Genomic DNA, 24612 nt, shown 5'->3' with positions numbered 1-24612 from the left:
TTTTTTTTTGTCTAATAACGTGTATTTTGCAGTTCTTGTGAATCTCATTTCACTTGTTTTTATTCTTTATTTATTGCCCAGATTTCACTGCCATATAATAATGTGAGCACTTCTAAAGTATTGTATATTTTCAAGCGTGTTTCTTTTTGTACAATATTTGGATTGAGTGTTCTATTTATCAGGCCTATAACACTAGACAACAAAAAATTTTACAAAAGTCATGACTGCCAGATTAATTTATTAATTTCTTATAGATTTCAAGTTGCTGAAACACAAATATGACAATGAAAATGTAAAATTGGCTATGGTTTGTGAGAGATGGCAATAGTTTCTTATATAATAGAGCAGAGGGGTGGCCAACTACACGTTCTTTTGGAAGCAAAATAATTCTGGTAAGACTTAGAAGAGCCGCAACCTTTGACCGATGCAATGGTATGGGAGTAAGTGAGTGTGCGCATGGCGAAGTTGTAACGAGCTTGTATGAACTGCTTTGGCTAATTACACACCTAATTTTAAGGAGCTTACTAAGAAAATGGATACAAAGAAGGCTTCTACTAGTAAATAAGTAACTAAAATTATTGTGTTTCAACTTTAAAATTATTCTAATTGTTCAGAGTAAACTTCATTTAACACTTTCATTGCCAAGCTGAAAATTGGAATTTTGTGTGGCCAAATTTTTTTTATTTTTTTATTTAGTTAGCGACGTCCATGCGATAACGCGTGATCGGCCGTTTGGTGAGAACTCGCATCACGCGTATCGTTCATTGCCAAGCTGAAAATTGGAATTTCGTGTGGTGGCCAAATGTTTATTATTTTTTTTATTTAGTTAGCGACATCAACGCGATAACGCGTGATCGGCCGTTTGGTGAGAACTCGCATCGCGCGATATCGCGATTGGCAATGAACATGTTAATGTGTTTCGAATTAAACTTTTTTTATTGCAGTAATTTTTATTAACTCTGTTTTTTCTCTCTCCTTTTTTTTTTTTTTTTTTTTGTTGTCTCCTCTTCTCTTTTGTTAATTTTTCCCTTGTAGATTGCGAAGCGATGCATAGACGCAAGCCACGTTGTGGCAACCCCTGTAATAGATACTTATCACATATAACCAATTGCTTTGCCTGTTGCTTGTATAGCTACTCAGGATCATCACTAGCGAGCACAACAGTAGTCAGCCAACATGGAAGTGGACCGCTTTCCCTAGTATCATTTCTCCATCGTTGCAATTTCTTGACGAAAATGTTTTGTTCACTATGTTCATCACTAACCATGCCGCAGTTGTTGGGGGAAGAAATCCAAGTGGGAATGGAGTAAGTGTATTTTTAAGAACATATTGCAGCCAAGTTTGTGATCCACAGACAACAAGTCCTCAACCATTTCCTTGACTGCCCTGACATTTTCTGAGAAAGTTAGTTGACACCAGATGAAACGCATCCCAAGCTTTTTTCTGATCACCATAGCAGGTTGTTGAACATCTTGCCAGTGAAGAGCTATCAAATCTGATTACTCACAAAAATCTCTCTTTAATTTTTGCTTTGTTGAGTCGAGGGATTTTGTCAGCCAGGTACTTCAAAGCTGATCCAGTCCAGTCCATGGCTTTTACGAAGTTTTTTTACTAGACTGGGTTTGATGTGTAGGGCCAATAGCAGAATTTTGTGTGGTTCTGTCAGTGCTGGATATTGCACATTCTTGTCTCTGACCCTCAGAGATTTCCTCACAGACCAATCTCAAAGTCCTTGCTTGGCTGTCCCATTCACACAAAAAACAGCAGGACTTTTTATATCCTAGCTGCAGACTCATCAACTCAGGCATTGCCTTCGAGTCACCACAGAGATGCTTGCCATACTTGCTGTATTGAAGACAGTCCAACAGTTGTTTTAGATTGTTGTAGGTTTCTTTCATGTAAACAGTATGTTTGACTGAAACAGATGGCAGCTGGTTTCCATTATGCAGCAACACTTCCTTGAGGCTCAATTTTGACGAGTCTATAAATAGTTGCTATTTGTGCAGGTCATGTTTGATTCGAAGGGCATTCATCTGGCAGTCTACAACATAACTCCTTTCAAAAGTAAGGTGCAAACTACTCGTGACGAGTGCGAAACAAAGCCACGCGGACGTTTTCCTTGAGAAGATTCTATTGTATAAGTCTTGATCACAGTAACTCTGCTTTGGCCTTGGACAGCTCCAGATTGCGAACAAGATCATTCAGTTCTTTTTGTGTGAGAATGTATGGTGCAGATGACACACTGTGGTCAGCATATGGATCATCATTAGATGCTGAAGGCTCAGAAGAACCGGACATCAGTTCATCTCCATCCTCATCGTTCTCTGAATTGATGGGAAATTCTTTTGCAGGTTCAGGAATGGAACATCCTTTGCTGTGCAGAACTGGTTGGAGAGTAGATGGTATATTTAGGTATGCTAGTGTCCACTTCTTTATCCTTGTGATGCCTCCTGGAACAGGTGGTACCATTTAAAAGTAGCAGTCATTTGCATGATTGGTTGGCTCCCTCCAAACTATAAGAACAGCAAAAGGCATCAACACTTTACTACCTTTCAGCCACTTCGGAAGATTTCTAGCACCACATGCCACAGCATATGTGTGGGTTTCAGGCCTTGTCCTGATCCCCGATCTTACATCCAAAATAAAGTTGATACGCCTTTTTCACTAACGAAGTGAGATGGTCTTTTTTTTGGCTTGCAAATGTAACAAAAGTTATTTATACTATTAACACAAGTATAAGGCATCACTACTGCTGAATTTACACTGTGGGGATCACATGTGTAGTACTTATGACACAGGGGTAAATGGGAGTGTAGCCCAGGAAGTCGCACAAACACTTGCTCACCCTACGAGAATTCACTTTATACTAATGATTGCATCATCTTACAACAGCAATGTCATGACTCAACTGCATTGCATCAGCCAATGCAGTAGCTCCTGCAGTCTGTTGTAATCAGGATATTGAAATACTGTGTTGCCAAATTATACCTATGTACGCAATGCGGACTGAGTCTCTCCTAAACATGAGCCATTCAACAGATTTTATTGTCATTTTTTTGTTCAGGAGACACTCATGATTCTTTACAAATGTTACAAAATTTGTAAAGAATTGTGTGTTGCCAGTGTAATCTGTAAAAATTTTGAAGTTTTTAATTTTGTCTTTTTCTCCTTCATATGATATTTCACGTCCAAGGTAACTGAAAGTATTTATCTGTTTTTAAATGTATTTTATTATTAATAACTATTTTACTTCTAACTGGAATTTGTCCACAAAATGCCATTGCTTTAATTTTATCTGTGGATATTTTCATTCTAAACTGTTCTAATGTAATGTTTAAATTATATATTGCTCTGTAAATTCTCTTCCTTATCTGATATTATTACCTATCATATGTAAATAATAGCATATTTATTTTGTTATTCCAGGAAATTTCTATACCTGGATTATTCAAGATGTTCCACTATTAATATTTCATTAATATAAATATTGAAAAGTGTTGGAGACAGGGGACATCCCTATCTTACTCCTTGGCTTATAGATTATTTTTCGGACATTTCATCATTTATTTTTTTTTTTTTAATTTCATTATCTTTGTATATATTCAGTACTGCATGTAGTAAAATATTATTTATATTTATTCTTTGTGATATATCAAACAGTACATATCTTTTGTTTTATAACTTTATACATTTTATAAACATTGAAAAAATTAACTAGAGAAATAAAAATAATAATGTACTGATATAATACTAGAATACCAAAAGTTTTATGTTGCTCTATTTGATCAAGCCATTGGTATCCCCTTCCCCTACAGTCATTTATCTGTTATATTTCCCTTTTTGAAAATTTATGAATAAGAGAAATACTAATTAAAACATTAAATTGTTCTTTCAAATGTATAGTGGTAAGAATTAAAATAAAGACTACAGCTTTCTAATATTGCCTTTCTGTATATTATATATACACTGCTTGAAAAGAAGTCAACGGACGCCATAATGTGAAGAACAAACAACCATGATTCCCACCTTAATAAAATGTAGGACCTCCTTTTGCTATGAAGACTGTGGCAATCCTATGGGACATTCTTTCCACAAGCCTATGATAGTGAACAATGGGAATTTTGGACCATTCTTCCTGTAGACATGTAATGAGGTTTGGACTGTTGTGGGGGAGTTCCCTTGACCTTACCTGATGTTCCAGTCCAGTTCATCCTACAGATGCTGAGTAGGATTGATATCAGGACTCTGTGGATGCCAGTCAGTTGTGATGTTCATGTCCATGAATCACAAAGTTACAGCAGCAGCAGCCTTATGACATGGTGCATTGTCTTGCCGAAAGAGACAATGGTCAGTTCCATAGAAATGTTACAAAGTAGGAAGCACTACATTGTCTAGAATGTTCAGATATCTTTCAGAGTTCATTTTTTGAGAGATATCTGAACATTCCAGACACCACAAACAGAGGTCAGAGGCCAAACCACGAAATACAGGATCATATGATAACACCGCCGCCTCCAAATTTCATAGTTAGGGTTATGTACTCTGGTAAGAGGCATTCACTAGGCATCTGTCATATCTCCATCCATCTGCTCGGAAGAGGGGTGTGGCATGCATTGCTCCATAACACATCCTTCCAAGCTTTCACATCCCATTGTATATGCTCTTTGCACCACTGATGACAGTGCTAGATGTTGGTTCAGGTAATTTGGAGCTTGCATATTGCAGTCCTACCATAGAAACTCATGTTGTGAGCTTCAGTTCTAAATGTTTTTGTGCAGATTTGTGTTCCACTTGATGCTCGGAACTCCTCATTCAGCGTATTAGTCAACGAAACGGGATTTTACATATTCTCTTTTGTAGAACACTACAGTCACGTTCGGTGAGTGTAGTAGGCTATCCACAACTCTCTTGCTCTCAGTGTGGTATCACTAATTGTTGACCTGTAATGGACCAATTTTTCAACAATTCTTGAAAGTGCTTCTTTGAAACTCTGTCAATTCCCTTCACGTAGCCATTTCATCTATCACAGTTGAACTGACTTGATGATATCATATTCCTCCAATTTTGCTATAAACACAACTCGTTTATTGATTTATTTTTTTAATGAGAATCCACCAATGGTTGGAAATCTATGGCATATAAAACCATAGGTTGGCTAAGGTGGTGATCTCCCACTGAGCATTGAAATTCAGTCTAAGGGTCAAAGCTGTATAACTGAGAGAAGACCTCCACATAGCCTTTAAACGAATGTGGAGAACCGAACAGGGCTTCTGACCTCATGTCCAATCCTCACCTTCTCGTGGTGCACCCTGAACGAACGAGAATGGGCTGGCAATTTGGGATTTAGCCGACCAAATTGTATTTTTATTGGCTTAAACCAATATACAAAATGATGGTACAACACGAAAAAATTTCATGCCGGCTAGGCATCACCCGGTTACACAAGGCCCCTGTTGTTTTCTCCAGGGAACCAGAGCGAACAGCGAAAAGTCAGCTACTGGAACAAATCTGAAAACAAACCCAAACTCAACATCACCAGAGTTAAAGATCGGTACTATCAACGTAAGAAGCCTGAATGGCAAAGAAATGGAGCTAGCTGAGGAATTAAATAAGTACTAGATCGACATAATAGGGGTGACTGAAACAAAAAAGACAAAAACTGGTGAGATCTTTCTGAGCAATAAATACAAAATGTTATATTCAGGAAATGACAATCAAGGAAAAGAAGGAGTAGCCATAGTATTCAACACAAAATACAAGGCTAATCTTCTTGAATGGCAGTCAGTCTCAAGTAGAGTGATGTGGACAAATATTAGAATGGGGAATTGGACAATGAGACTTATTTGTGCCTATGGTCCCACAGAAAGGTCTACTAAGGTAGAAGTGGGGAAATTTTTTGAGGCTCTAGAGAAAGCTGCTGACACAATGAAAAAGGAAAATTTTCCTTTTTGGGATCTAAATAACAGAGTAGGAAGTGATTGTCAGACATACAAAAATATTTTGGGAAAATTTGGAGAAAAGAGCAAAGCTAATAATAGTGGCAAATAGCTGTTGAACTTCTGCTAAGGTATGGACTGGATAATTACTAACACCACGTTCCAACATAAAAATGTCCACAAATTCAATGGAGAGAAGATGAAAGAAATAAGAAAAATCTCATTGACTATATTATTGTTGATAGTGATGTGTTTATCTCTGCTGCAGGACACCATAGTGTACAGAGGATTTGAAATTGGAAGCAATCACTATTTAGTCTTGAGCAGGATAAAATTGAATTTCATATTAAAAAGAATGACATGTAAGAAAGTTTTAAGGCGAATAAAAGTTGAGCAGCTCTCAGATGTGAACTGTAGACTAAAATACAGAAATATTATTGATGAAAAAATTAAAGAGTTTGAGAACAAGAACCAAACCTTGGAGATTCAGTGGCAAACCTTGAAGAAAACCCTGATTGATTCAGCTAGAGAGGTATATGGTGAGGTTGTCTGCAAGGATAGAAAAATCAGAACTCCATGGTGGACACAAGAAGTTAAAGAGGGAGTGAAGGAAAAGAAGAAAGCATATCAAAAGTTCCTGGCAAATAAGTCGGCTTATGTTCTTAGAGAATACAGAGACAAATGTAAGAAAGCTAAACACTGTGTAAAACTAGCTAAACAAAAGTCATGGGAGGACTTTGTCAAGAACATAGAAAATAAATATCAAGAAGGTGGTAAGATATTCTGGAGGTTGTTGAAGAAGCTTAGGAATGGAAGGAAAGAGTGCTGTAAAAGGAGTTAGAGATGATAAAGGTTACATGAAAACGGGAGAAAATGATATCCTTGAAGAATGGAGTAATTACTTCGAAAAATTGCTAAATGAAACAAGCAATGAAAGCACAGTGGTAAAAAACACTCAACAGGCATACATTCAGGAATATATATCCATACTTGAAGTAGAAAAAACCATCAAAGGCTTGAAATGTGGAAAGGCAGCAGGAGTAGATGATATTCGACCAGAAATGCTGAAGTATGGTGGTATAAAAGTCTTCCAGTGGCTGCACTGCATAGTTCAGAAAGCCTGGACAGAAGGACGAATTCCTGATGATTGGAGTAGAGCTCTAATAGTACCCATATACAAAAAGGGAAATAAAACTGAATGTGAAAATTACAGAGTTATTTCCCTACTGAGTGTTCCTGGCACGATTTATGCAAGTATACTTGAGAAACGGTTGAGAAGAATTGTGGAAGTAAAAATTGGTGAAGAGCAAGCTCCATTCCAGCCAAATAGAGGCTGTCAGGATCAGATCTTCACTTTACGACAAATAGTTGAGAAAGCATGGGAATATAACAAAGATCTGTATTTAAGTTTTGTCGATCTGGAAAAGGCATACGACAAGTTGCCAAGAGAGAAGCTATTCAATACACTACAGTTATATTGTCAATGGGGCATTATATCAAGCAATACTTAGTCTTTATTTGAGTTGCAAGTCAGCAGTTAGAATAGAAAGATGTACAGGAAAATTGTTTAATGTTAAATCTGGTGTGAGACAAGGATGTACATTATCTATATGGATCATATTATGAAGGAAAGTGGTATTAAACCTGATATCAAAATTGGAGATGTTAATATCAGCTGTTTGCTTTATGCAGACGATGTTATACTTCTAAATAAATCCGCTACAAGTTTGCAAGATTCCCTGACTAAATTGAATAACTGTTGTAATACATATGGTATGATGGTCAGCAATAAAAAGACAAAGACAATTAAAATAGGTAGAATCGTTGAAAATGTCAACTGTTTTGAATGGGGAATCTGTGGAACAAGTAAAACAGTTCAGCTACTTAGGCATGATTTTTAGTGAAGATGGTAAATTAAATATGGAAATTGACAACAAAAATCAACAAAGCTGGTATGGTAGGAAGTCAATTGAATAAATTCATATGGAATAAGAGAGAAATTAGTATTAACACTAAATTAACTGTATACATGACAGTGTTCAAACCAGTTTTAACTTATGGATCTGAGAGCTGTGTCAGAAGTAAAACACTTGACCAAAGACTAGAGAGACTGCAGATATGAGAGTCCTGAGAAAGATTATAGGCGTGAACAGATGGCATCAATGGGAATATCATATTAAAAACGAGGATATTAGGAAAGAATTTGACATTGTCAGCATCCAGGAATACGTTAGCAGAGCTAATCTCAGGTGGTGTGGTCACCTGAACAGAATGGGCGAGGAAAGATTAGCAAAACAAGTGTTCTCTGCCTGGTTGGCAGGAAAACGACCCAGAGGAAGATCAAGATATAGGTGGATTGATACGGTACAAAGTGCCTTAGACCAGTGCTTCCCAAACTTCTGGATGTCAGGGCCCCCTTTGCAAAAATTAAAATATTTCAGGGCCCCTCGAAAAAAAATCTTAATAGAGAGATATATTATTATAATATATATTGTATTTATATTCAATACAAAACATACGCAGCGAATATTGCAAAAATCAAATGCATATATTACATTTTTTGCATCTTACCATTTGGTTCAGAAGACGATGCGCACTGTTCTGGTAAAATATGAAATACTGTCCTTTTTTTTTTTTTTCTTTTTTGAGTCTGTTTCTGCTTCTGATTGTTTGCGGGAATTTTTTTATATTTTTTATCAGCCACTTATCCATCTCAGGGTTAAATTTTTTAAAGTAGAATAGATCAAATAATATCACCACTTACCGATACTGGCACACCACAGACTGATAACATGAAATTAGTGAATATTACCTGAATAAGGGAATCACCAGACCAGGAACATTTTTCTCTTTTGTGACTTTTCTCCCTTTAAGGTAATTAAGCCTAATGCGAAACAGACAGCAAAGGCAGGTTATTAAAATGTGCATATGATTGGTGTGGTATTAACAAAAGATCGCGCAACCGAAAGATAAAAGCATAGCTGACAATTGAGTTGAAATGCTAACTCTCTTCACCCGAATTCTAAATGTGAAACTGCCATAACATTCATTACATATATATATATATATATATTACTTAGTTTTAATACTTTTATGAATTTTAACACATTCGGTTGAATTTTATTGCTGCCTTGGGAAATCGAACTCACACACATCTAATTAATAACAATAGTTTTTAGTTAGATACCGTGTTTGCCCATGCAACATATGGTTTTGTTTCTGTCTATACAGCATAGTTTCTGTATGAGGGGGACATGTGATTCATTAATTAGTGTTTTTATCCTAGTTGTCTCTAATTGCATTATTTGTTGAGAAATATATTACACAGACTCCTTATACCTTATTCAGTGGCATAATAAAAGTACTGCTTTTTATTGCCTCTGCAGTATAGTGGCTGTTAGGGAGGGCGTGTTGTTTACCACTGCAAGCGAGTTACTATCTCCCCACATGAACTTTTTTAAGCTTTTTTTCATGTGTGAAGTATATGTGAAACTTTTATTGGTAACAGAAAACTAGTTCGAATGACAGTGATAATATAAAACGAGTTTTGATATGTATATAAAGTCAATATCAACATTCCCTGATTACGAATGCGTGATGAAAGGGTCAGGAAGATTTGGAGCTTCCCTGGAGAGCATTTGAAGTAAATACAATTAACCACTGCTTTGAAATGAAGCATATGAATAAGCAATATTTACTAATATTCATTAAGCTACGAAATACGCAGGAAGCAAAGTTTGTGAACCAACACCAATGTGTGAATTTTTCCATTAAAATATAAAAAATAATAAAACAGAAATAATAAAAGTTAAATACGTTTCTTTTAAAATAAAAAAAAATCTACTTAGTCTTAAAACATTTTAAATTTGTTTTCATTATTTCACGGCCCCCTCAACAAAACCTACGGACCCCAGTTTGGGAAGCTCTGCCTTAGACGATAGAAATATAAGATCTGATAATGTTGGAGTCTTGACAAATAACAGACTGATTTGGAGGAAAATTATAGATAGGAAGTTAGTAATGATGTAAATTTTTCATGTAGTACTATCATATCCTGTACACCCTGTCTAAAGTCACAGGGAGATTCAAATCAATAGGGGTGGTAAACAAAGACACTGCCTATTCAGCTAACTAGACTGGCAAAACTATTAAGTGCTTCTGATGAGATTGTTATCTTAAAGCTAACAGAAGTTGTTTACAGATGAAATATTTTAAACTGAGTGAAGTAATAGAGTGAATCCAGATTTCATATTATTTACTATTAAAAATGTGTATACATGCTGAAGAAAATACTAAATAAAATCAAACTTTTTGTTTCTTGACTTGTGTGTTTGGGGGGGGGGGGGGGGGGGGGGGGGGAGGGGGGGGCTAAGCACCAGCCTCACAGCACCTTGATAAATGTTACAGTTTTAAAAGCACTATCAATGACCAATATTCATCTAAAACAATATTTGGAACTAAATGATAGTGTAGTCACTCAAGATACTTTTCATCCTGTGCATTAATAGCAGTGTTTCTTGCCAAGGGCATCAACTTGATCTAGAACTGGTTCTAGTTTTTACTTTACAAGGAATACTTCAATGACTTTCACTAAAGGACTATAACAACCTGCTTGACAGCAAACAAGATATAAACTCAAAATATGTTATAATTCCTCTGTATAATCCCCATGGATGTCTGTGAAAATTTTTAGGTGTTAGGTGGGTTTCATTAACTGGTATGAAACCACTCCCCTACTTATTGAAGTTCTGAAATATCTTGAAGGAAGTTCCATGTTTGGTCTCTAGAACAGGATTCCTAGATCTAATTATCAGCCCACTTACTATACACATACAAGCACGTGCACACACACACACATGAATATTTAGTGCAAAAAAAAATGAAAGAAAATTAATTTGAAGATGAAAGATAAATACTGCATCTAAATAGGCAAGACCTAAGTCATTGATTTTCTGTCTTCAACTTGATATTCCTTCACTTTTTTTTTCCACTGAATAATTAGCTATTGTAATTATATGTAACATTACATTCAGTGTTTTATAGTACTGAAAGTTTCTGAAGGTTCCTTTGCAAAAAAAGTAAGGCTTCAGAAGTTCGGTTTGTTTTAGAATTTTCTCAGACATTATTTTCACCATAATTATGATCACACATTTATCTATTCTTTCTCAGTTTTTGCTAGAAGCCTTACTTTTGGCAAAGGAACCATTATGAAACGTAAAAAAGAAATGAAAGCATTTTTCCAGGTATGCTGATGAAAAAAAAAAAAAAAAAAAAAAAACATGCTCAGAATAATATTGGCCTTATAATGGGGAGGTTACTCAGACTGAGAAATAAACATTGGGTGTCTTAAAAATCAATAGATATGAAATTCTTTGTGCTTTTATCTCAGTGTTTTTATAAGGTAAATTATACCTTCCATTTAACTAATCCACTTAAAAAAAGAAAAAAAAAGTGATTTCTTGCTTCCTTTTTAATTTCAACAGTCAGATTCCAGAGCATATTTTGCAGAAAATTTACAAAATAAGTTAATGACAACAGGCACCTATTCCTTTGTTAGTGGAGGTGATCCATTGAAAATTCCTCACCTGACATATGAAGATCTGAAGCGTTTCCATGCTGAACATTATCATCCTAGTAATGCAAGGTAAGTTAATGAAAATTTATCCACTACTGCCTAAGAAAAAAAAATTTTCTGTTTTAGCAAATTTATTTTTGTCCACAGTTACCTTAACTTACATGAACTTATTGGATATTCTTGGATCATGAAGTAAGTTAGATAATTGGAAGGTTACATAATATTTCAAATAAAATATTCAGTTATTATATGCATCTTATTTAAATGATGTCATTCCTTATTTTCCTATTTTTTTTTAATTATTTTTCCTAAACAATGTCAGTGATATAAAAATTGTCTAGTTATAACAATTAGCTTATTGTTCAACGTCTGTAGTCATGTTCACTGTTTTAAGGATACTTGTGACGTAAGACTGAATGATATATGCATGTAAACACAAGAAAGATATTTAATTAACCAAATATAAATATTTCAGTCTGGAAATAATTGAAAGACTTAAAACTCATTTTGCAAGACCTCCTAGATTTTATGGTCTTCCAAAAATCCATAAGATTGACTATCCTCTTCGTCCAATAGTAGATTGTATTGATTCTCCTACTTACCATATAGCCAAATATCTAGCTAAATTATTGAAATCTTACATTGGAAATTCTAATTCTTCTTAAAAAAACTCCTCAGATTTCTTAGAAAAATTAAAAAATGTTTCATTGTAACCTACAGATCTTATGGTTAGCTTTGATATAGAATCTTTATATACCAATGCTCCTCTCAAGGAAACTTCAAAATTACTTGCTGACATCTTTCCTGAAGACATTATAAAACTATTCGATTTCGTAATACATTCTGGATATTTCGTATGTCACAATAAATTTTACAGCTAAGTAGAAGGAACGGCCATGGGAAGTCCTCTTTCTCCTGCTTTAGCCAACTTTTATTTAGAACATTTAGAAAAAGTCCTCTTCTCATCTATTTTCCCCTCAACCATCCTTTTGGGTAAGATATATAGATGACATCTTGACTATTTGGCCACACAGCAAAAACTCTTTACCTTCTTTTTTAAACAGTATCAATTCCTTGCATCATCGTATAAAGTTTACTATGAAAATAGAAGAAAACAACCAGTTATCTTTTTTAGACGTTCTCCTCATCCGGTCACCTTCAAATATTCTTACAACTACAGTATACAGGAAACCAACTTTCACAGGTCGTTATATTCTTAAAGAATCAGCTCATCATCCATGTCAAAAACAGGAATTATAAAATGCCTCATCAGAAGAGCCAAAACTAATTGTTCTACTTTTGATTATCTACAGAAAGAACTTTCTACTATCCAATAACACATGAAACTCAATGGCTTTTCTGAAAAAAGTACTCAACATCTTCTCAATTCTTATAATCCTCCACAAAACAACAACGTTTCAACACATCGAGTGCCTATTCCTTATATCTCCGATATTTCAGAACCTATCGCAAGAATTTTAAAGAAATATGATTTAACAGCAACGTATTCACCTATTAACAAATTGTCTTCTCATTTTCCTTCTCCTAAAGACAAACGCTCAACTTCATCTCTTCCTGGAGTTTATCAAATTCCTTGCAACTGTGATCTCTCCTATTTTGGACAGACTGGATGTTCTCTTGAAAAAAGAATCCAAGAACATCAATCCTCCATTCTTCACAACAAACCTGAAAAGTCTGGATTGGCTCAACACAGGATTGAAACTGACCACAGCATCTTTTGGTCCAGGACTCACTTCTTGCATAGATCCCGTTATAGGTTTGAACGTTCGTTCAAGGAAAGCGTGGAGGCCTTGCTCCATTGTCCCAACCTGAATCGTAATGACTGTATATCTATATCAAAAATCTGGGAAAGTCTAATCAAGATTTTTTTTTCAACATTATTTAATCAACATTAATTTTTTTTTTTTTCAATCATGTCTCTACTTCAAAATATTCCGTTTCATACTTAGTGATATAACATCACGCGGCGTGTTCTATTTTTAACGATCTATTGTTAGTATTCTAGCTTGTATTTTTTAAAACTGTTCTTGTAATACCACTGAGGATGGTCTGCTGTTTCCAGACCGAAATATTTGGTTAATTAAATATCTTTCTTGTGTTTACGTGCGCATATCATGTAGTCATGTTCTTCATTATGGAGTCATAATTTTCAGTTAAACAAATGATGAATGCAATAAAGTAACATAGCATTTGAAAACCTTCTTAATAATATAATGCATAAATATTGTGACTTTTCAAATTTTTGTTCAACTTCAGTTGTATTTAAATTGTACCTCTAGCTGTACAGATATATGTATAACATGTGCCTTGATGATGGTGTGCCTTGACAATTTTAGTGAGCTGCGAGTTGAAAAAAGTTTGAAAATCACTCATTTTAGCATTAGTTGCAAAAGCATTCATGAAGAATTGAGAGGAGGTTCATAACTTTACCTCTGCATGTACAACTGAAGTTGAGCTGGGTAGTTTGTAAATAGGGAAATTAGTACCATCAACTGTGGATCATGATGGAGAATTCGATTTTGTGGATTTTGGACAATCTGTATGCTTGGAAGACGGATAGAATTGTATTGCTTTAGTTTGCCTGACTTGCACAAGCCAGGGAGTGACATTTTTAGAAGCCTGTGATAGTCTCATTATGGGATTATATTAAAACTATATGCAGGGGAATCAGCAAATATTAAGTGTAAGTTGAGTCTTTTTCTTTAAGTAGATAACTTTTAAGATAAACAGAGCGGCTTAAAATTACTATACATCACTCTTTTATGATTATTTTTTCTTTCATAGTTCTTTTATCTGACGGCCACAGATAACATCGGGAAAAGTAAAGTGATAAGCCTGCAAGCAAAACTAAGAGTGCTGGAAACATGCATCTTTAGCAGTGTACTGTAGGGATCTGAAATGTGGGTAATAAATAAGGAATCAAGAAAAAAGAATTTTGGCATTTGAAAGAACTTGTTACAGGAATATTCTAAGAATAGGATGGGTACAGAAAATCACAAATGAAGACTTCTATCAGAAGATACAACCAAAGGAGAATCTAATGGAGAAGATTATAAAACGGAAGCTGCAATTATTTGAACACATCTGCAGAATGAGTGAAGACCGGAAGATAAAGACATTCGTGTTTGGTATTATGGATGGTGTAAACAGAAGAGGTAGACCATACAGAGAATGGATAGTTGACATAAGGAACTCGTGTGGAATGGATGTACAGAAACTGCAACACTGTGCACTGGACAAAGAAAGGTGGAAGAAGATAGTGAAGTGTAAAATAAATTGTTAACTGCTGTGCCTTTTGTATTATTTTTTTTTCTTCTTTTGTTGTTATCCTTCCTATGTCTACTTTACTTCTACTCTGTTAAATCTTTCTGTTAAGTTCTCTTTACCTTATTTAAATCTAATCCGATTAACTTAGTCCCCGCTTGCAATCCTTTATGCTTTCTACAAGTGTTATTGCTGTTAGTGAAAGGACCTCTGAAATAGGCAATTCATGGTTACAGTTAACTATCTCTCCTTCTATCTAACTCGAGAAAAATTTATATTGTTTTTTGACTGCAGTTATAGTTTTAATTAATTTTATAACACAAGAAGATTAGTTATAGAATAGACTACTTTCTAAAATAATTACTTAAATAGTCAATCGTGGCAATTTCTCTAATTTAAGCACACAAATTTGGTTATTTTTATGAGATCACCACATCTGAATGACCTTCAGTACCATTGTTCACTATCAAGTTGCCAACATAATCTTGTCTAATCCTCTTAACTTGAGGCAGAAATACTTTTAACATTCTGTTACCCTTACAACTTTACATCAAAATATCAACGTAATGTACAATTCGAATCTTTACAATATCTTATAATTTATGAACAATTCTATGTCATTCTTTTTGTAAGTTACTTATACAAGTTTACAATTAGTATTTCATGGTTAATATACAATAATGTACAATTTTGTTCCTTGCACATGATTTGTGACCTCTGTAAAATCGATGTCAAAATTTTAACAAAATTTCACCAATCGAATTTTACAGAAGGATGTAGCGAACACCAACGGGCAATGAGCCCATGGCTTATGATGATGATAGTTCTTTTGAGATAGTTAATTCTTTGGTTTTTTGCCACAGTGATATTAGATAAATGAGAAGAGAAACTGTCAATAATTACTCTGCATGAATCCATGAATGTTGAAGTAACCAAATAGTTCTTTTATAGGCCATTTCAGTCTTCTAGTAAACAGGGTGGTCTTCCACCATGTGGAAAATCATTTACCACAAGAAAAATCATGCAAACATTTATGCTCCAGTGGGATTTCAGCCCAAAGCATGTTGTTTGCAGAACAGCTATGCTGTACACTCATCCATTTTAATCATGAACCTACTTAAGATATTATCTTTGGCAGCACTCTAGTTCAGGGCATCAATTGCCTCTTCTTTCAGGGTAGCAAAAGACAAAGTAATAACAATTTACAGTCATACTTGTTACTTAGTCTGTTTCTAAAAACACTGCTCCTGTGCAGTAATTAAGACCCAAGCACACTATCCTGAGTTTGCCTTTTAATATCTTGGTCAGCTTTGACATGTTGTTTTTTTTCATCACAGTTTCACTTTAACACCTAGAAACTAATGATTTGAATAAATACAAATTTCCTCCTGATATCTCAGTCCTATTTCAGTTCATCATTACTAGCTGTTTTGTGACAAGGAAGTTTTTGAAAGAAAAAACAGAATGAACTAAACACTGATTGGAGTAGATTTTTGGCAATAATTCATGGAAAGACTTACCAGGTTATATATACATATGGTACTGGAGACCAACCACATACTAGTGACAACATAATAATTCTATATGCAAACGATATTGTTCAATTTATGATTAGTCAAAGATTGATATTATTCCAATTTTACAATTCCACACCACTGTTTCAAGAAGTATTGATGAAATGGCTGATGATTTCAAAAAAGAACTTGCATTGCAGTTAAAAGGGTATTAATTATCACTCTGTGTGTGTGTGTGTGTGTGTGTGTGTGTGTGTGTGTGTGTGTGTGTGTGTGTGTGTGTGTGTGTGTGTGTGTGTGTGTGTGTGTGTGTGTAAATATTTAGATATATATATATATATGAACATATATGCAAAACTTATCTCAACTACTGGTTTATGTTAAGTTCAGTTTTGGTGATATAATTTGGATGGAGATTTTGATTCAGTTTGCAAACCTTTGCTTTCACAAGCTGCTGACGAAGAAATATTTATGTTGATAGATTATTATATTTGAGAAGAGATAGAACTGAATTGAACAAGCATGTCAGAATTTGTATGGATGATGCTAGGCAATGACAGGATGGAGGAAAAACAATGTTGTTTTGAAGAAAGTCTAAAGTTTCTCCCAGTGCAAGATGAATTCAGTGCTGCTTACATAGACATAGGCGAGCTTTGGTCTCAAATTTAATATATGTGTACATATATTAAATTTGTGCTGGGTGATGTACTGAAAATGATTAATTACATCAGTCAGGACTGCTACTGTTGTGGTTGCATTCTTCTTTTTTATGACAAAATTATATCATTATTGTGTTTTTTGAACTTGGGTTATTTTGTTCTTCTTGTCTGGGATGAAATTTGATGGCTCCAAATATTTTTTGAATGAAAATTGTTTGCCATATATAAGTGTTTGAGTATATGATGGATATTTTTCCAAGCTCTTAGAAACTTAGATTTTTAAATTTATGAAATCTTGGAAGATAATTGATAAAATCTTTGCCTTTGCCTTATAAATTGGATTGGGAAGCAGAAAATAAGTTTTCTGTTTCCCAGTCATCTCTCTGATGCAGAAAACTTGTTTTCTTATTTGTTTTGTAGGAAATATTATCTTGTCCAATCATGGCATATCAAGGCTCTTTGCTGCCAAAAAAAAAAAAAAAAAAACTCAGAAAATCATTATTATTAGCAGACCTCCTTTGAGTCTGTTCTCCCATCAAGGGAGATTGCACTCCACCAGTAAGAAGTCTCTCATATTGTGTCTTAATCTTATTCACATTCTTTACATTCACATCACCCTTTGGCATTGCATTTCACTCACCCACAACTCTCCATGCAAAAAAAAAATCTGTTTATCATGAAGGTATTTTCTTGATCATAAATTAGTATAATAATAATATTTGGTTACAGATCAAGTGTTGATCAATTTTATTATTAAACTGACCCAACTAGTTTTACCACACTTTAACTGTTGGCATCTTCAGGGTACTTGTAAGTTTAAACAATCTCACAATTATGCGTAACTGCAAAACTGACAAAAATAACTGTAAAAGCTGACTAGAATAATTACAAATATTATAAGAATAATAAATATTTGTAAGAATAATTACAAATAGAACAATTACAATTATAGAATAGTATCGAACGTGAGTGAAACACGTATCGCGTGTACAAGGTTAGCTAGCTGTTGCTAAGGAACTTTCTGTAGTTTGTATTAAAGTTCATTTCTTCCGTTTTTAAAGTTCTGATTAGGATTTTTCATATCTCTGGGAGCATTAGGTCTTGATTTCTGTTAAGGTTGACAGTAGAACCGGCCACTGTGGCTGCTTCTTTGAAAATTCTTGAATGGTAATCTTCCTCCATGTAAGGAGAACAGCTTTTGTCCTACTCGATGACATGGTTAGTTGTAGAGAAATGAGACGATAGACCAGAAATATCCTGTCTGTTGTTTTTGACATAGCCAATGTAGTTATAAGTACCCTGAAGATGCCAACAGTTAAAGTGTGGTGAAACTAGTTGGTTCAGTTTAATAATAAAATTGATCAACACGTGATCTGTAATCAAATATTATTAGTATAAAAAATCTATTTGTTTTGAAATATACATCAAGGGATGGTCTCTGAGTCTTATCCTTTTTCTTTTTTTCTTTCAACCATATAAATAGGGTAAAATGTGAATTTCCTTGCCAACTTAAATATCTCTATCTTGTTACATCTTCACCTAAATATCATCACTATGATTTTCATCCCTCCAACTTTTTCTCATAACTGACATTCTAGGATTCATGGATTCTCTTCAAAGTTTTCATATCACTCAATGAAAAACCAGGTGACTACATTTGTGCGTCTGTCTATTTGTGTATCTATCTTCATCTATCTCTTCTCTACTTAACAGTATTCTTTTCATCATTGCAATATAATGTGGGAATCTCACAATTCTTGGTTCTCTTGATATATTATGCGTATCTGGACATTGTTTCCTTGTTTCTTACATAAAATGATGGAATTACTCAGAAAATATTTTTAATTAATTTAATATGCTTCACTTTTTTGATGTCATAATTCATTCTGAATATTTTTTACTTGTCTAAACAAATTTCATCAGTAGGTGTAGGGAAAGAGAATCTGATACATCTTAGTGATCTTTGGGAGGAGAAGGAGGAGAAAGAGAAGGGATCGTGTGTTCTTAAGAGGCCTGCCAGAAACTAATTGTAGGGTGTCAAATTATCCTTAGTGAATGCCATTGTTTTAACATGTATTCCCTTGAACTTGAATGAGAGATACTGGGACTGATGCCCAGCACCTCCATTCAGTTTTTTGAGCTACTAAAGGGCTATTGATGTGCAGTGTATAGCTTCTTGCAGTCAAGTCATCCCCACCTTCCTGCAGTATAGCCTTTTCCACTTCATTCCATATCAAAATCAGCATCAAACAAAATTTCCTTAGCATACTCAATGTTATTGAAAACTAGCTCAAGTTCTTTTGCAGTTAGTTTCTTAGTCATAACATTCTCTTCTTGTTTGCATTTCTTATATTCTTCTTCATATGCATGCTGTTCTGAATGAGAATTGCAAGTTTCTCACATCTTCTTATCCAGTTCATTAAATCCAAGTTCTTTTCCAATTGTACTGATTTCTTCAGTAATGTTAAATCGTGGATTTTGTTCACGATAAACTAACATATGCTTGAGTTTAAAGTCTGTCTTCTGCATTGCCTCCTAATAAAAGCGTAAGACGCTCTTTAGATACTTTGTATCCTGGTTGAGATGCTTCAATTTTAGCTAGGAAAGTTTTTGTTGGTATATGCTTCCAAAAGAGACCAATTTTGTCAACGTTGAATATTTGCCAATCATCATAATCATTCTCCTGAATTATCCTTTGCAATTCTTCAGGAAACTTGGCCACAGAATGTTTATCAGCACTACTACATTCCCCAGTTATTTGTATGTTATGCAATCTAGTTCATCATCATCATCAAATTCCTGCCATGTACCCTCAAGGGGTGTATACAGGATATGATAGTACTACATGAAAAAAATTACATCATTACTAACTTCCTATCTACAATTTTCCTCCAAATCAATCTGTTACTTGTCAAGACTCCAACATTATCAGATCTTATATTTCTAACGTCTAAGGCACTTTGTACCGTATCAATCCACCTATATCTTGGCCTACCTCTGGGTCGTTTTCCTGCCAACCTGGCAGAGAACACTTGTTTTACTAATCTTTCCTCGCCCATTCTGTTTAAGTGACCATACCACCTGAGATTAGCTCTGCTAACGCATTCCTAGATGTTGACAATGTTAAGTTCTTTCCTAATATCCTCGTTTTTAATATGATATTGCCATTGATGCCATCTGCTCACACCTGTAATCTTTCTCAGGACTCATATCTGCGGTCTCTAGTCTTTGGTCAAGTGTTTTACTTCTGACCCAGCTCTCAGATCCATAAGTTAAAACTGGTTTGAACACTGTCTTGTATACAGCTAATTTAGTGTTTTTGACTAATTTCTCTCTTATTCCATATGAATTTATTCAATTGACTTCCTACCATACCAGCTTTGCTGATTCTGTTGTCTATTTCTATATTGAATTTACCATCTTCAGAATCGTGCCTAAGTAGCTGAAATGTTTCACTTGTTCCACAGGTTCTCCATTCACAGCACAGTTGACATTTTCAATGATTCTGCCTATTTTCATTGTCTTTGTCTTTTTATTGCTGACCTTCATACCATATCTATTACAACAGCTATTCAATTTAGTCAGAGAATCTTGCAGACTTGTAGCGGATTTATTTAGAAGTATAACATCATCCGCATAAAGCAAAGAGCTGACATTAACATCTCCAATTTTGATATCATGTTTAATACCACTTTCCTTCATAATGTGATCCATATAGATAATGAATAACAGAGGAGATAATGTACATCCTTGTCTCACACCAGATTTAACATTAAACCATCTTCCTGTACTTCCTTCAATTCTAACTGCTGACTTACAACTCAAAAAAAGACTAAGTATTGCTTGATATAATGCCCCATTGACACCATATAACTGTAGCATATTGAATAGCTTCTCTCTTGGCACCTTGTCATATGCCTTTTCCAAATCGACAAAACTTAAATACAGATCTCTGTTATATTCCCATGCTTTCTCGACTATTTGTCGTAAAGTGAAGATCTGATCCTGACAGCCTCTATTTGGCCTGAATCCAGCTTGCTCTTCACCAATTTTTACGTCCACAATTCTTCTCAACCGTTTCTCAAGTATACTTCCATAGATCTTGCCAGGAACACTCAGTAGGGAAATACCTCTGTAATTCTCACATTCAGTTTTATTTCCCTTTTTATATATGGGTACTATGAGAGCTCTACTCCAATCATTGGGAATTCTTCCCTCTGCCCAAGCTTTCTGAACTATGCAGTGCAGCCACTATAACACTCTTACACCACCATACTTCAGCATTTCTTGTCGAATGTCATCTACTCCTACTGCCTTTCCACATTTCAAGCCTTTGATGGCTTTTTCTACTTCAAGTATGGATAGGTATTCCTGACTGCATGCCTGGTCAGTGTTTTTTACCACTGTGCTGTTATCACTGCTTTTTCATTTAGCAGTTTTTCAAAGTAATTACTGCATACTTCAAGGATATCTTTTTCCCCCGTTTTCATGTCACCTTTATCATCTCTACTCCTTTTACAGCACTCTTTCTTCCATTGCTAAGCTTCTTCAACAATCTCCAGAATATTTTGCCACCTTCTTGATATTTATTTTCTATATTCTTGCCAAAGTCCTCCCATGACTTTTCTTTAGCTAGTTTTACACAGTGTTTAGCATTCTTGCATTTGTCTCTGTATTCTCTAAGAGCACAAGCTGACTTATATGCCAGGAACTTTTGATATGCTTTCTTCTTTTCCTTCACTGCCTCTTTAACTTCCTGTGTCCACCATGGAGTTCTAATTTTTCTATCCTTGCAGACAACTTCACCACATGCCTCTCTAGCTGAGTCAATCAGAGCTTTCTTCAAGGCTTGCCACTGAATCTCCAAGGTTTGGTTCCTGTTCTCAAACTGTTACATTTTTTCTTCAATAATCTTTGTGTGTTTTAGTCTACAGTTCACATCTGAGAGCTGCTCAACTTTTATTCGCTTTAAAACTTTCTTACATGTTATTCTTTTCAATATGAAATTCAATTTTATCCTGCTCAAGACTAAATAGTGATCGCTTCCAATTTCAAATCCTCTGTACACTCTGGTGTCCTGCACCAGGGAGAAAACATCACTATCAACAATAACATAGTCAATGAGTTTTCTTATGTGAATTTGTGCACATTTTTATGTTGGAACGTCGTGTTAGTAATAACCAGTCCATATCCTTAGCAGAAATCAAACAGATATTTTCCATTATTATTAGTTTGCTCTTTTCTCCAAATTTTCCCAAAATATTTTTGTATGTCTCACAATCATTTCCTACTCTGCTGTTTAGATCCCCAACAACGACCAACTTTTCCTTTTTCATTGTGTCAGTTGCTTTTTCTAAAGCCTCCAAAAATTCCTCCACTTCTACCTTAGTAGAACCTTCTGTGGGACCATAGGCACAAATAAGTCTCATTGTCCAGTTCTCTAATCTCATATTTGCTCACATTACTCTACTTGAGACTGACTGCCATTCAAGAAGATTAGCCTCATATTTTGTGTTGAATACTATGGCTACTCCTTCTTTTATTTGATTGTCATTTCCTGAATATAACATTTTGTATTTATTGCTCAGAAAGATCTCACCAGTTTTTGTCTTTTTTGTTTCAGTCACCCCTATTTTGTCGATCTGGTACTTATCTAATTCCTCAGCTAGCTCCATTTCTTTGCCATTCAGGCTTCTTACGTTGATAGTACCGATCTTTAACTCTGGTGATGTTGAGTTTGGGTTTGTTTTCAGATTTGTTCCAGTAGCTGACTTTTCGCTGTTCGCCCTGGTTCCCTGGCAAAAACAATGGGGGCCTTGTTTAACCGGGCGACGCCCCAGCTGGCATGAAATTTTGTCATGTCGTACCATCATTTTTTATTTTGGTTTAACTAATAAGAATACAATTTGGTCGGCTAAATCCCAAATTGCAAGCCCATCCTCGTTCGTTCAGTATCCAAGTAGATACACAGGGTGCACCACGAGAAGGTGAGGATTGGACGTTAAGTCAGAAGCCCTGGTCGGTTCTCTGCATTCCTTTAAAGGCTATGTGGAGGTCTCCTCTCAGTTATACAGCTTTGACCCTTAAGCACCCCTGCAATCTAGTTTGATTTTTAAATTGCTCAAATCATACTAAACTCGCAGTAAAGCTTTCACATTTCTCTCAAAATTTCGTCTCTTTCAATGAGGTAAAAATATTGAGAGCTTTTACCTGAATATTCCCTGTTCTTTTTTTGGTCATAATCATCAATCCAGAATGATAGAAGACCCTCCATCTCGATCATTAAATGGCTTCTATTTTGAGTGATCTGCATGCGCTTAAAGAAGCAGTAGCAACTTTTCCTTCTTTATATTCTTTGCTCTTATTTAATGTAGTCCAAACTGTAGATTCACTGTATCCCAGGTCTGGCACAATCATTGTATTACTAGCATCACTTTCATTATCTCTTAATGACTTAAGGTCCAGTCTATTCGAAGGCCAAGTCATAGTTTTAATTGGAATGTTTCCATTGTTTTACAGATAGTTCTTGATTCGTCTGCTGCAGTGACAAGATTCATTATCATCTTGAAAAATGAAGTCATTGGAATCCTGAAACCATTTTTCGATACTAAGACAAAAAATGATCTAAAATTTCTTCGTAGACTTTGGAGTTGACCAAAGAAAACCGTACGCAGCACGATACATGGTTTTCCAACACCTTCTGATGTCATGCAACCTCAAACAGTAAATGAGGGTGAAAATTTAGACTTGGTATTAATGTACACATCGAAGAACTTTTCACCGACTCTTCTCCATTCAAAAGATACCATTATTATCACTGGTTCCAAGGCAAATTCGAGATTCGCCACTAAAAATTACTTTTTCCAGTCATCAATTCTCAATTTACATGATTTTTACACCTCGGAAACGTGCTTCTTTTTTATTGCTTTGTCTAAAAAGGATTCATTTTAGCTTTGCAAAAGTGAAATCCTTGACCATTCAGCCAATTTCATACTGTGTTGTTACTTAACCTTTAATCTGTAGTTCGACCATGCTGCATTAAGTTGTTTGGATGTGGAACGTCACATGGTCTTCACAACCTCACCAGTTTTTTGTGCTGTCTGCATGAGGTGGCACATGGGCATCCACTTTGAGGCATGTGTTTTTACGCTATTGGTCAAACAATATTTTTTTCCAAATGTCACATACAGCACTTTGAGCACATTTTAGTAATCTAGCTACTTGTCTTTGAGACATTCCATCTTTCAGATATTCAATCATTCTGTTTTTTAAATTGCTCAAAGGTTCTTTCACAGGCGTCATCATTATCATCAAATTCCTGCCATGTACCCTCAAGGGGTGTACAGGATATGATAGTACTACATGAAAAATTTTCATCATTACTAACTTCCTAGCTACAATTTTCTCCAAATCAATCTATTACCTGTCAAGGTTCCAACATTGTCGGATCTTATATTTCTATCTTCTAAGGCCCTTTTTACCATATCAATCCACCTATACCTTGGTCTTCCTCTGGGTCATTTTCCTGCCAACCTGGCAAAGAACACTTGTTTTGCTAATCTTTCCTCGCCCATTCTCTTCAAGTGACCATACCACCTGGGATTAGCTCTGCTAATGCATTCCTGGATGCTATTAAAAATATG

At 35.1% G+C, this 24612-nt stretch overlaps 1 protein-coding gene across 1 annotated transcript in view; it reads left to right on the top strand.

The window, feature by feature from the left end:
• Positions 1 to 24612, top strand: part of LOC150110408 (presequence protease, mitochondrial) — a 320487-nt gene that overhangs the window by 71533 nt on the left and 224342 nt on the right. Inside the window, exon 7 of the mRNA XM_090393554.1 lies at positions 11420 to 11580. Within this exon, the coding sequence (XP_090249680.1) occupies positions 11420 to 11580 (161 nt within the window). The remainder of the gene's footprint in view (positions 1 to 11419; positions 11581 to 24612) is intronic.

This window comes from Typopeltis vanoorti, chromosome 1 (genome assembly GCF_054136105.1).
Source record: "Typopeltis vanoorti isolate ZY-2024b chromosome 1, IOZ_Tvanoo_1.0, whole genome shotgun sequence".
Lineage (NCBI taxonomy): Eukaryota > Metazoa > Arthropoda > Arachnida > Uropygi > Thelyphonidae > Typopeltis > Typopeltis vanoorti.
The sequence above is the reverse complement of the archived record's forward strand: the minus strand, read 5'-3'. Positions and strand labels throughout refer to the sequence as shown.